The sequence below is a fragment of the Humulus lupulus genome, chromosome 1, assembly GCF_963169125.1.
Source record: "Humulus lupulus chromosome 1, drHumLupu1.1, whole genome shotgun sequence".
Taxonomy (NCBI): Eukaryota; Viridiplantae; Streptophyta; class Magnoliopsida; order Rosales; family Cannabaceae; genus Humulus; species Humulus lupulus.
The window spans coordinates 4052291-4067536 of record NC_084793.1 but is presented as its reverse complement, the minus strand read 5'-3'; the positions used below and the strand labels follow the sequence as shown (position 1 = coordinate 4067536).

Genomic DNA, 15246 nt, shown 5'->3' with positions numbered 1-15246 from the left:
AGAGATTTGTCCATGTGTATATACAACCCAGCACCTACTTATCGCATTTGTAGATGGACTAACTTAAAGAGTCCCAAATCTGCTGTGTTGGAGAACAAGGTGTCGAGATCCGACCCTAGCTGCTGTGTTTAACAATGATCTTGTTGCTGTTAAATTTGCTAAGCTATATCTTATTACCAATTTTTTTCTTAGCAAAGAGAAGGACAAAAATGTACATGAGGAATTGATAAACCTAGTTGGATCCGATGAGTGTGAGACGTTCCCTTGGGGTAGATTGACTTTCAATGCCACGTTGAGGTCTCTTTGTTCTGGGACTAAGGGAAAAAACTTAAAGAACACCAAAAAAAAACCAGAGTAGAAATGATTCTAAGGTTTGGTGCCTGTATGTGTTAAAGAGTTGTCCTTTTGTATTCCAAGTTTGGGTGTATGAAACAATTAAGAACTTGAGAGATTTGTCCATGTGTATATACAACCCAGCACCTACTTATCGCATTTGTAGATGGACTAACTTAAAGAGTCCCAAATCTGCTGTGTTGGAGAACAAGGTGTCGAGATCCGATCCTACCTGCTAGCAATTGAAACTGGTCAGATCACGACCCCACCTAGTTGTTTTTTTTTTTGTAATAAATAATTTTAAAAAAAAACTAATTACTACAATTATTTCAGGCGATTTATAATCTAAATATATATATAAATAAAATAAAGTATATTTACGAGAGCTAGAAAAGAAAATTGATGTTTTGTTTTGGAAAATTTGCAGCAAAAAGACATTATTTATACATTATTGGACTCAAAAATACCTTATTCTAAATTTTAGCAATAAAAATACCTTTCGTCCACTTCTTTTAATGGTAAAAATACATTTATTTTGGCATCCGTTCAAAATCTTCCATTATTTGTAGTAAAAATACTTTATTTATGCCTTATTTTACTCAAAAAAACCATAATCCAATATATTGTACTAAAAAATACATTATGTCTACTTTTTTTTTTAAAATTTAAATTAGGATTTAATTCTTTTAAAATATAATTAAGACTTAAAAATAATACATTATTTTAAAAAAGTCTCATTTAATTTTATTTTTTTTAAAGTCTCATTTAATTTTTTCCTAAATATTTGACATTGTTTCTCGATAATTTTTAAAAATGTATAATTGTTAAATGGTCTAGACCTTGGACAAATGTACTAAAAAAAATTAGGAGTCAAAATAATAAAATAAGATATATCAAGTATAACTATAATTATAATAATAGTAATAAATTATAATATATATTTATATACTGCAAACTAATACGTTTTAATATTATAAAATTTGAAATTTAAACTACATATTTCAGGTTTTGGAATTAAAAGAATAAGAAGAAAAAATAAAATTAAAACGAAAATGAATATTTGTTTTTAGAGACACGTACTCACTATTTTAATAATAAGAGAATAAATCTATTAAATATAAAATATAAAATATAAAATACATCCGGATAATAATTTGATTTCTTGTTAGCCCATATTAACAAAAAAATCTAACAGAATTTATTTCAAATTTTAAAAACATTAATATCTTAACCGAATATTTTAAATTAGGCCTATATATAGATCATTCCAAACTCATTAACCAATCCATTGATTCAACCAAACCAAAACCAATCCATTGATTCAACCAAACCAAAACCAAACCATTGATTCAACCAAACCAAAACCAAAACCAAACCATCGATTCAACCAAACCAAAACCAAAACCAAAACCAAACCATTGATTCAACCAAACCAAACCATTGATTCATTTATTGATTTGGTTCATTGATTGATTGATCAATGGATAGGACGACCGAGGCATTGGTTCGAGACACAGCCAAGGAAATAACAAGAAACAAGAATTGGAGAGGTGCCATACTCAAATCTTACACAGAATCCAAAAATCCAATCTCTCGTATGGCTTTGGAGGAGGCTCACAACAAGCTCTATAGATCTTCACAATGGGAATCACTTAAACTAGCCAAGCGACTCAGTGAGGCTCCTCACAATCCCACTCCTATTACATGGGTCGACCAAACTAAAGCTTCAACTTCCAACTAGCACTTCTTCTTCTTCTTATGTCTCTTTTTTTAGACCTTATTTTTTATCTTCTTCTTTACCATAGACCTTGTTCTAATTTTAATGTATTCTTTTGTTTTTTAGACCTTGTTCTAATTTTAATGTATTCTTTTGTTTTTTAGACCTTGTTCTAATTTTAATGTGTTCTTTTGTTTTTTAGACCTTGTTCTAATTTTAATGTATTATTTTGGTTTTTAGACCTTGTTCTTTTGTTTTAAGATTAGATTATTCAATCATTAATATTGTTTTATATTCCTCACACAAAAATCCATAAGTATGTGATATATTTCACATAATTTTTAGTTTCAATACACAATTGCAATGATGCAAAAATCAATCTTTGATTGATGATCATTTAATATTTATTAAAAATAATAATCATATTAAAATAATAAAAATGACATAAAAGTAAAATCAATACATAACAAATTTGACATTCCATTGACAAAGAGGAGAGAGAGAGGCAAGGAAAACGACTTCATTTTTTTTTTCTTCCAAATTTACCAAACAACTTCTAAGTGATAACTAATTCATATACAATCTTTCTAAAGGGTATGAAGTAAAGGAGTTGATGTTAGAATGTTTCTCCAAAATTTGTGTTGGTAGAATGTTAAATTAACAAATTTAAAAAAGGAACCCTAAAAAAAATGAAATCACCTTCGCGCCTGAATATTCTTCTGCCATTGTTACACTGTACATTCATTGTAACCTTTTGTTGATCCACAAATCTCATAATACTCTTTCAAATCATAAGGATTTAACGTTATGAGACTCCTAACGATTTGAAAAAACATTACTAGACTCGAGAACCAACAAATCAGTATGAATACTCTTTCAAATTGCAAGGATTTAACATTATGAGACTCCTAACGATTTGAAAAAACATTACTAGACTCGAGAACCAACAAATCAGCATGAATACTCTTTCAAATCATAAGGATTTAACATTATGAGACTCCAAACGATTTGAAAAAACATTACTAGACTCGAGAACCAACAAATCAGTATGAATACTCTTTCAAATCATAAGGATTTAACATTATGAGACTCCTAATGATTTGAAAAAACATTAGTAGACTCGAGAACCAACAAATCAGTATAAATACTCTTTCAAATCATAAGGATTTAACATTATGAGACTCCTAACGATTTGAAAAAACATTACTAGCCTCGAGAACCAACAAATCAGTATAAATACTCTTTCAAATCATAAGGATTTAACATTATAAGACTCCTAACAAATCACTACGATGAATGCACAGAAGAACAATGGCCGAAAACAGTCTATTACTTATTTCCAATACCCCTAGATTTGAATAAAAAGTTTCACCAACGCAAACTCTTTGTACAAAAACAATCTCATTCCAAATCATATTATTATAAGAAGTGAAAGGTTTAGTTAATAGCCAACATCAATGCCTTACAAGGCCAACAACACAATCAATTGTTCATCTCGAATGGCATAAACTACATGACCAGAAACCAAGACAATTTCACATCTAATTCAATACGATATTCCCACAAATCTAACCTAAATGCTCATAATGAATTCCCACTCTAGTTTTTACCTCCAAGAACACCATTTTTTCCTCCTCCAGTCTGTGCAGATTTTCTAGCTAACTTCTCCTGGAGTGCTTTCGCATCTCTGCCCAACCATAAGGAAAGAAAATTTTGAATTAAGAAAATTTTGAATCAAATAACTGAAGCTTATGGATCAAGCAAAGAGTATACCTTTCTCGGCGTTGTTCGGGGGTCAATCCATCGTTCTTGGGATTCTTGGGCTTTTGACCAGCCCTGGCTTGAGCCCTTTCGCGGTCTTTTTCTCTTTGATTACCGCGTTCGCTTCAGTTAAAGAAAAAAAACATCACAAACAAACCATATCCTTTCCTATCAAATCAAATACTGAAAAGATCTGTTTGGTAACCAAGAAAATACATAAACAACAAATAAAAATATCAAAGATAATTACTAACAATTAACTTAAAACCCATACATTTCCTCTACTTTCTCGGCTTCCAAACAGAAAGAAAGTAACAAAAAAAATCAAATAAATATAAAGTAACCGGCAGATCGAAGGATATGAGTCATTATAGAGCTGAAAGTAGCAGAAATAGCGATATAATACTCACAAACCGAATACAAATCCCTGTAACTCAAGCGAAAATTAAAGAACCATCAATGATCTAACCAAGAACACAGCAAAAAGAAAACCAGAAGAAGAGAAAACCAACGAGAAAAACCTGATTGCTGAGAAAAGTGGTGAGATTGAAGAGAAAAAGTAGAGTTGTCCTAATAAAGAAGAGTCGCTCTGTATAGAAGTCACGAGAAGCCAACAAGAATCTCAACTTTTTTTTTTTTTGTTACAAAAATAAATCAAATATTTTAGCCACTAAAGTCTCTTTTGTCTAAAAGCTAAAAGCTTTCTAAAAAATTGTGCAGATATGTTGTTTGATAAAAGTCAGAAAAAAAAATTATTGAAAATTTGAGTTTTAGCTTTTTTTTTTTAAATAATTCTTTTACAGTAAATCTATCTATTATATATTTTTATAATTTATATTTATTAGATATTATTTCATAAATTTAAATTAACAAACCACTTTAACATATATATAATGGCTATTTAGGATTTTTACCTTCCGAACTACCACTACCGTATCGTGCTCCCTAATTTTTTCAGGCCGTTAAAAATTCCCCCCGAAATATTCACAGTAATGTAAAGAAGGACTTCCGTTAACTTTCAACACAGAATGCTGACATGGCTCATTACATGCTGATGTGTCTTGGCCATGTCAGCGTCATGTGTATAATTTTATTGTTTTTAAATATGGTTTTTATATTTTTTAATGTATAAAAAATGGTTTAATTTATTAATTCTATTTTTTAGTGTTTAATTCACTAATTTTTAATATGATTATAGATTTTTTAATTTTAAAATTACACACATGACGCTGACATGGCCAAGACACATCAGCATATAAACAGTCATGTCAGCCTTCTGTTAGCCACATGTGTTGAAAGTTAACGGAAGTCCTTCTTTACATTACTGTGAATATTTCGGGGGGAGTTTTTAACGGCCTAAAAAAATTAGGGGGCACGATACGGTAGTGGTAATAGTTCGGGGGGTAAAAATCCTAAATAGCCTATATATAATTTATATTGGGTTTATGACTTTTAAGTAGGGGTGTGTACGATGTGGTTTGAGTGGTTTAAACTCTTTTTAATACACCACGCCACAAGTGCGGTGTAGTAGCTAGAACACACCGTGCGGTGTGATTTCGTTATACCAAACCAAACCAAACCAAACCATTTTTTGCGGTGTGGTTTGGGTGGTTTTCCATGGTGTGAGTATGTTAAAAAATGTGTGAGATAGAGATGGTGATAGGGATGAGGCGCAAATGAGATGAGAGAGGAAGAAGTTGTTGTTGTGTATGATGTGTTAGAGAATAAGGTTATACCCTAATTTAAGTGAGCTTCTAGTTTCATATTGGGTTACTAAAAAATTGTATATATGTAAAGTTAATTTTTTTTTTAACATATTTGTAAATATACGGTGCGGTGTGGTGCAAACCAAAATTTCACACCGCCAAACTGCACACCGCACCGTGCGGTTTAGCTAAGATACAAATCATACCGAACCATTCCACTTTTGACACCGCGGCTTGCGGTGTAGTGTGGTGCGGTGCGGTCGGTCGCCGCGGTTTGCCGGTTTAGATGCTCACCCCTACTTTTTAGACCCTGTGTTTTAGCTCATTATTTGTTTGGACCCTGTGTTTTAGCTCATTATTTGTTTGGACCCTGTGTTTTAAGAAATTACTTTTTGGACCCTGTGTTTTCTAAAATAGTTCAAATAGACCCCTAAATCCGATTTTGATCAAAGTTTTTTAAACTAAAAACACAAATAATTCATCAAAATAACAACTCATAACAAAAATATAGACATTATGCCTAAGAACTGTGTTGTTATATTCAATTTTTTGTTCATCAAAATCAGGTTCAGGGGCCTATTTGAACTATTTTACAAACACACAGGGTCCAAAAAAATAATTTATCAAAACACATAGTCCAAATAGGTAATGAGGCAAAACACAGAGTCTAAAAATGTATAAACCCATTTATATTTGATAATATATACTATAAGATTATTTTTGTATCTCCAATTATTTTTAAATTATAAAAAACATGTCAATTTTATGTTTTAAGAAAAAAATAAAAAGAAAAATAATTAAAGACATAAAAAATGAGAGTTTTGAGATAACTTAAGTTTTTTGTGTGATTATATCATTAATAAGATTATAATATCATTATCATTATAATTCAAATCTTAACTATATCAACTAGTTATATTATATATTTACACAATAATATATATTATATAATATAATATTTTTATTTATGGTAATTTTATTAGTGTCTTATCATAAAAATATGAATTTGTTTTAATAAAATAAATATGACTTCGAGATACAATTTTTTCAACTCACAGCACATTAAAATTTGTAATTTACCAAACGCTCAATAACTTTTTCCCATAGCATAACTGCAGCTGTTTTCCCCACAGCATAGCTACAACTGATTTTCTCCACAACACAACTATACCAAAATGACCCTAAGTAGGTGTTTGTTATGGGATTTGGGTTCTTCAAATGGGAATGTGTAACCAAATTTATGTTTGGTCTGATTTTTAGTAAAAGTTTTATGTTTAGGGGATCCCAATTTTAGTGTGTTTTTTTTTTTTTATCTCAAACTCTTTGAATACTTAAGAACATCTCTAATGCGTGATGTAAATATTGTGCTATATTTGGCACAAAAAATAAATATGATGTATATTTGACACAATTTTTAATACTATGCTCCAATGCACAATGGTAAAAGTTGATGCAAAAATCAATCATTCATTAATGCTCATTTGATATTTATTGTAAATATATAAAAAGTAAAAAAATATATTTTTTTATTGTTGATAGTTAAAAAGATAATAATAAAATAATGAGTTAAAAAGTCTTGCATTTAATGGCAATTATTAAAATTAATACTAAAATAATAAAAATGACATAAAAGTAAATAAAAAGTGGAGTAATTACAGTGCTGCAAAATATGCATCATGTTATATTGTATGCCAATAACTTTTAGAATGTGACAAATTTGACATAGCTTTTGGCGCACCATTTGAGCAATTTTTTAAAGTAAGCTATATTTTAACAATGCATCATCAATTTGGCACTCCATTGGAGATGCTCTAAGTTTGAGATTATCTTATTCTTAACCTATCTCCAGCAAAACCCACCAAGTAAAACCCTTATACCAAATATCCCCTCAAGCTTTCCAACTGTATGTTCACGAGGTTAGTCTGAGCCAGCCTATTGCAAATCCAACCGTTCATTTATTTCATGGGTGTGTGGATGAGAAATTTACATTTTATGTGAGATTTTGCGTTTTAATTGCAAAAATCACCTACAACTTTTATTTACAAAAATACTTTGCTACTTCATAAAGAAAATACTAAATTTATAAAATAATTTATATGAAATAGAAAATTTACGGAATTTCAAGATTTTCATAAGTAACATTTTGGTTACTTACGATGCAGATACCAATCGATTACTTTTTTATAAAAATAATATTTTTTTTATGAAACTAATGAGTTTCAATAAAGTATAATAAGTTATCATATAGCTTATTAGCAAAATTTACTTTTAGCATACTACTTGAGTCACTCATGTAATTTATATGTGAGTAATAGTAGATTTTTATTAATCAAACAAAAAGAAAAAACTTAGAAATTACTTTCAAATTATAATGAAAAATATACATTCAAGTCTCTTAATATTAATTTTTGAATAGTATTTGTTATACTTTATTGTACATCATTAGTTATTAAAATAGGCTCAAAGGCAACGTAAATGTATCTTAACTAATAAGACATTATAATATAACATAAAAACGACTAATTGGTATTTTAAGATAATAGATTTTCTACAAATAAGCTTTAGAGGTAACTAAAATGTATATAAAATAATATGGTCTAAAAATTAAGTTTTTTTTTAAAAAAAAAAGTAACCAATCAGTATCTTATCAGCATATTGTAAATAACAAAAACGTTACTTTTGAAAACTAAAAAAAGATGCAAAATTCGAGGTTCCGTAAACTTTTGGTTTATTATTTTTAAAATTTAATATATTTTGATGACGTATCAATTTATTTTATAAATAAAAAGTTATATGTGATTTTTGTAGTTATTTTATATTATATGTGTATAAATGAAAAAATACCTTTGTAGGTAGATATTTGGGCCGACATCCAAATTAGTCTATGGCCACTTCAGATAAATCCCAACTAAAAATAATTAACAAATAAAGGGAAAAATACTTTTTGTGTGTTTTTTTTTTTTCATATTTAATTTAAAAATTATCTAAAAATTATACTTTTTCACATCTTATGTTAGTTATATGAGAATATTTGATATTAAAATATAGGAAAAATTAAACTTTTTCCTATATTTGATATTAGTTATATGAAAAATTAAAATATAGGAAGGAAGGGAAAAATTAAAAACAAGAAAATGAATAAACTTTTTATAAACATCGAAACAAATAAATAAATATTTTATTTAGTGTAGGTGTATATTTGTTTTTAGATAGTACTAAGTAAATAAATCTATTAAATAATAAAGATATATACGGTGAAAATTATTAATATTATAAATTTGTTGCACTCTTTTTTTTTTTTTTAAATTGATTATAGCAAAAAGTACCCATATTAAAAAAATTAAATATATAAAATAAAATTTATAAGATGTTCAAAAAGATATAATGGATTTTTGAAGGAATTTAAAAACTCATGGTCACTTAAAAAAACAAATATTAAGTGTCATCCTCTCATTGGAGGATATTAAATCAAAGTAAATCCTACAATTTTCAAATAAATATTATATAATCTTTTAAAAATCTACAATAAATCCTTTTGAAAACTTTAAAACTTGAAATAAATATTTTAAATATTTCAAATATTCCAAAAATCCCAAGCAGATTTCTTTTTGGTCGTTGGCTTATTTTGTGTGTCTATTTTATTTTATTGTTAAATAGTTAGTTAGTTAATTGATTAAACTTAAATAATTATCTTTTATTTTATTTAAAAAAATTTGAAATTTATGTTTTAAAAATATCTTATATATATTCTGATCATTCTCTTTGATTTCAACATTCAACTACAGACACACATAGACATGGCACTGTATTCTCACAATAATAATGAAAGTACTCTATGCAAATATTGGGCTGTTGGACAATGTCAAAGAGGTGAAACATGTCGATATAGACATTCTTGGGGATCCAATGGTTTTGAGGAGTTGGCCACTTTACCAAAATCTCCTGCTAAGGTACAAAATTAATTAGGTCAAATAATTCAATTAATACTATGATGAAATTTAATATGAAAGTTATTTAATAATTATACTTATTTAATATTACAGGTAGAGAGGAAGTTACAAATTCATGAAGTTAGTTGGTTTCCACCACCACCAAATTTCATCAAAATTAATACCGACGGTGCTGCGAGGGGCGGTTCAAAGCAAGCAAGTTGTGGCGGTGTTTTTCGAGACTCGACAGGCGCAATCCTTGGAGCTTTTAGTTCATTCTTTGGAAATAAAATTCCGCTCGAGGCTGAATTGTATGGAGTCATTAAAGCCATACACGTTGCCTTTGTAAACCAATGGCACCGTGTATGGTTGGAGGTCGACTCGGTTCTCACAGTATCGATGATAATAAATAATAAAACCGATGTTCCAAGCACAATCAGAGAAGAATGGCAGCACACATTACAACTAATCCAAATGATGGACGTAATTGTTTCGCATATTTATCGGGAAGGAAACCAAGTTGCTGATCAATTAGCCAATTATGGATTCTTTAATAGAGATGACTTTACGTGGTTTTCACGAGCTCTACTATTTATTATAAGTGAAGCTTTAAGAGATCTCAATGGTCCTGTTAGGTATAGAGTTAAAGCATAAAATAAATTTAATTGTAATGTTGTAATGCCAATTTACTATTTTATAAAAATATATATATTTTACCTCATCTATTATTGGTAGTGTTCTCTCGTATTATATTAAAGTTGACTTAGTAAACTTGTTGTTTTATAAATAATGTACAATTAATTTTTACTAACACATCATTTTCTAAGAAAAAAAATCAAATTCTTCTTATTTGATATGTATACACCAAATATTAATACAAAAAGAAAACAAATTTGAAATATTTGTCCAAAACTAAAAGTACTTACTAATTCCAATGCACAATTACAAAAGTTGATTATTGTAAATATATAAAAAGTAATAATTTTTATTGTTGATAGTTAAAAATAATAATAAAATAATGAATTAAAAAGTCTTACAGATATAAAGTTAAAGCATAAAAAAAATTTGATTGTATTACTAATTTATAGATATTAATATATATATAAGATATTTCTGTGGTGCAGCGGTAGAAAACAGCTGCACCAGTGCACCTGTTTTGGTGTAATTCTATTGGCTTGTTTATGTACGGATAAGAATGTTAGTGTGGGCACAACTGTATTGTATTTTTTTCGTGTGGTTATTTTTTTTTATTTCATCACATGTTATCGGTTGATTTTTTGGCATTATTATCCTTCAGACTTTAATGCTTGTTATTAAATTATTATTAATGAAAAAAGTTTGAATTTTCTTCCTTTTGATGATTTTTTTTTTCTTTTCATAACTCGGCTAATTTTTCTTTGCATGTATAGTTATTCTTTCATCTTTTTCCAACCCAGTTCATAAAAGAATTACAGAGAGCACCTAATTTTTTTTTACTTTCAAATACGTGCACGCGACAATATATGCATTGAGTTCCTGGGGTGGGCATCACCCTTTAGACAATGATTGAATCAATTCAATCAATAAATTTCATTACCATCTCTTTGGGAACATCTAATGTTAAAGTACTTATAATCACAAAATATGTATATATATATAAAAATACAAAATGAAAACTATGAATAAATCAGAGCCAGATGGAGCTTAAAATTTGAAATCTTACACAATGAAAGCGTTGGTGGGCGTGTTGGAAGAAAGATAGCTTAGAAGAAGAAGAAAAGGTGGTGTCGAAGTTGGTGAGGGATGATCTGAAAAAGATAAAAGAAAAGGTTGAATGGTAAGATAAAAAAAAGGTTGAATGGTAAGATATTTGAGTTTTGAAGGAATGTGATAAAGAGTCAACAAGGGTTGTGTTGGAAAGCTTAGAAATGGTAGCTATGGCTAAAGGCTGAGAAAGAAGTGGAGAGAGAGAAAGTTGGAATCCACCAAAGCACGGTTTGGAAAGGCATGATGAAGATCAGTCAAGAAGAGAGAGAAAGAATTATTTTAACAACAAAGCAATGGTTATAAAAAGTGCAGCTAGGGAAAGGTCTACTGTGCCTCTATAAAGTTTTGGCCATTGATTAGAATATCAATGGTATGCAATTGAGCCGCATTGGTATTGAGCTGTTAAAAAGTCTGACAGTATATATATATCTAAGCCGTTCAATTCATCTAACGGTGAAAAAAAAAAGTCTCCACCGGTGCAGACGATTTAAGTGGAGACGGAAAAACGTCTGCACCGGTGGATACTCTTTTTTTTTTCACCGTTAGATGAATGGAATGGCTTTGATATATATACTGTCAGACTTTTTAACAACTCAATACCAGTGCGGCTCAATTGCATACCATTGATATTCTAATCAATGGTCAAAACTTTATAGAGGCACAGTAGATACATTAGACCTTTCCCTAGCTGCACTTTTTCTAACCATTGCTTTGTTGTTAAAATAATTCTCTCTCTCTTCTTGACTTGTCTTCATCATGCCTTTCCAAACCGTGCTTTGGTGGATTCCAACTTTCTCTTTCTCCACTTCTTTCTCAGCCTTTCTCCATGGCTACCATTTCTAAGCTTTCCAACCCAACCTTTGCTGACTCTTTATCATCTTCCTTCAAAACTCAAATATCTTACCATTCAACCTTTTTTTTATCTTACCATTCAACTTTTTTTTTATCTTTTTCAGATGATCCCTCACCAACTTCGACACCACCATTTTTTCTTCTTCTAAGCTATCTTTCTTCCAACACGCCTACCAATGCTTTCATTGTGTAAGTTTTCAAATTTTAAGCTCCCTCTGGCTCTGATTGATTCACAGTTTTCATTTTGTATTTTTATATATATATATATTTTGTGATTGTAAGTACTTTAGCATTAGATGTTCCCAAAGAGATGATAATGGAATTCATTGATTGAATTGATTCAATCATTGTCTAAAGGGTGATGCCCACCCCAGGAACTCAATGCATATATTGTCGCGTGCACGTATTTGAAAGAAAAAAAGTAAAAAAAAATTAGGTGCTCTCTGTAATTCTTTTATGAACTGGGTTGGAAAAAAATGAAAGAATAACTATACATACAAAGAAAGATTAGCCGAATTATGAAAAGAAAAAAAAATCATCAAAAGGAAGAAGATTCAAACCTTTTTCTTTTTATTTTTTCATTAATAATAATTTAATAACAAGCATCAAAGTCTGAAGGATAATAATGCCAAAAAATCAACGATAACACGTGATGAAATAAAAAAAAAATAACCACACGAAAAATATACAATACAGTTGTGCCCACACTAACATTCTTATCCGTACATAAACAAGCCAATAGAATTACACCAAAACAGGTGCACCGGTGCAGCTGTTTTCTACGGCTGCACCACAGAAATATCCTATATATATATATCAATATGTGATTGTGATATTAAGTTCTAAAGTCTCATAGGATGTGAATTACTCGAAGATCACTTAAATTGTAAAATCACATCAAAAGTCAAAACTAAATACTCAAATTGTGTGTATTAAATTTTAACCATATATATTTTTAATTGTGCGATTTAGAATAATTACATATCATTGTGTGTAAATAACATGTCCAATTTAAATATGTCCCAATCATTATTTAATTATTATGCTCAAAATAGCACTCAAGTAAAATAAAAAAATAAAAACTAAATCTTTTGTAAAAGTACATCGAATTGTTGTCTTTGTTAATTTTCAAATATCCATGTTAAAATTATAGATGGTTTGAGACAATTAGAGTGAAAAACGTAATGCATATATATATATGCAATAAAACATATTTTGTGCGAAAAAAAATATAAAGCTAACTTAATTCTTATAAAGTTTTTTATCTTTATTTTTGATGAAGTATAAAGCCAAATTATGGTATATTCAAATCAACCCTTTTAAACATTACATTCGAAAAGTATATTTCTAAATGATTAATGAAATAGTTAAAAATATGTTGAAGCATGAACAATTTCCTTTACATGTAGAATAGTTATATAACTATTTTATAAAAATATATGTATTTTACCTCATCTTTTATTGGTAGTGTTCTCTCATATTGTACTAAAGTTGACTTAGTTGAGTTTGGAAACTTGTTATTTTATAAATAATGTACACTTAATTTTTACCAACACATCAAACAGGGGTGGGTCTGGGTTTTGGTCAGACACTTCTTTTAGGATGAGATTTTATAGATTTTCATTTTATTTTTCCCCAGAATTGACGAGTGATATAAAATAAAAGTAAAAGAAAATATTTTTTATTTTAATTTATTTTATACTGTGGTTATCATTTTTTTTAAAAGAAAAAAATTGTAAAAGCATAGAGCTAACGACCCAGTATCAGATACCAAATAAGATAAAGACGTTCAGACACCAAAAACAAAACAATTTTTTTTTTTTTAAATAATAATTCTCAAGAGACTCACCCAAGTATTCATTTCTAAATATCTATCAAAATGTCTAATAAAAAAGGCAAGAACAGCAGTGTGAAATGCGAATATGTGCTATTTATAGAACTTGATACTTCTCATTCTGAAACGTGAGATAGAGCAAGATCAAGGCGATTTACTTAATATTTAAAGAAGTGAGTCTTTTTGGCATAAAAGTATAGATATATGTATGTATGGAATATAGAATTTCGAATGATCCAGAAATAGAATTTTTTTCAAGTATATAGATATGAATATGATGAAAAGAGCGATAGAGGACATACATAGCAGCGAATGAAGCGACCCACTCGAGGAATGAGGTACCAAAGCCAAGGGAAGCTAGCTTAATGGAATGGCTGGCGAACTTTTTGAAAGCATTAGCGTCGGAGTCAGTTTTCATTCTCAAGTAACCCATCTCCATCGTTCTTGGGATTCTTGGGCTTTTGACCAGCCCTGGCTTGAGCCCTTTCGCGGTCTTTTTCTCTTTGATTACCGCGTTCGCTTCAGTTAAAGAAAAAAAACATCACAAACAAACCATATCCTTTCCTATCAAATCAAATACTGAAAAGATCTGTTTGGTAACCAAGAAAATACATAAACAACAAATAAAAATATCAAAGATAATTACTAACAATTAACTTAAAACCCATACATTTCCTCTACTTTCTCGGCTTCCAAACAGAAAGAAAGTAACAAAAAAAATTAAATAAATATAAAGTAACCGGCAGATCGAAGGATATGAGTCATTATAGAGCTGAAAGTAGCAGAAATAGCGATATAATACTCACAAACCGAATACAAATCCCTGTAACTCAAGCGAAAATTAAAGAACCATCAATGACCTAACCAAGAACACAGCAAAAAGAAAACCAGAAGAAGAGAAAATCAACGAGAAAAACCTGATTGCTGAGAAAAGTGGTGAGATTGAAGAGAAAAAGTAGAGTTGTCCTAATAAAGAAGAGTCGCTCTGTATAGAAGTCTCGAGAAGCCAACAAGAATCTCAACTTTTTTTTTTTCTTACAAAAATAAATCAAATATTTTGGCCACTAAAGTCTCTTTTGTCTAAAAGCTAAAAGCTTTCTAAAAAATTGTGCAGATATGTTGTTTGATAAAAGTCAGAAAAAAAAAATAATTGAAAATTTGAGTTTTAGCTTTTTTTTTTTAAATAATTCTTTTACAGTAAATCTATTTATTATATATTTTTATAATTTATATTTATTAGATATTATTTCATAAATTTAAATTAATGGCTATTTATTTCATATATATAATGGCTATTTAGGATTTTTACCCTCCGAACTATTACCACTACCGTATCGTGCCCCCTAATTTTTTCAGGCCGTTAAAAAT

At 29.1% G+C, this 15246-nt stretch overlaps 1 protein-coding gene across 3 annotated transcripts; it reads right to left on the bottom strand.

The window, feature by feature from the left end:
• Positions 1 to 3434: 3434 nt before the first annotated feature.
• Positions 3435 to 14945, bottom strand: LOC133782936 (uncharacterized). Of its 3 annotated transcripts, none has more exons than XM_062222424.1 (4): positions 14796 to 14945; positions 14181 to 14397; positions 3824 to 3934; positions 3435 to 3737 (listed from the first exon to the last, which is right to left on the bottom strand). In XM_062222424.1, exons 2-4 carry the CDS (start codon positions 14315 to 14317, stop codon positions 3650 to 3652), a joined length of 336 nt encoding a protein of 111 aa, XP_062078408.1. In that variant the 5' UTR covers positions 14318 to 14397; positions 14796 to 14945; the 3' UTR covers positions 3435 to 3649. The 3 variants fall into 3 exon arrangements, with proteins under 3 accessions (XP_062078408.1, XP_062078401.1, XP_062078414.1); XM_062222417.1 differs by having other exon boundaries at positions 14181 to 14701; positions 14796 to 14910; XM_062222430.1 differs by lacking the exon at positions 14796 to 14945 and adding an exon at positions 14685 to 14699.
• Between the last annotated feature and the right edge of the window lie 301 nt (positions 14946 to 15246).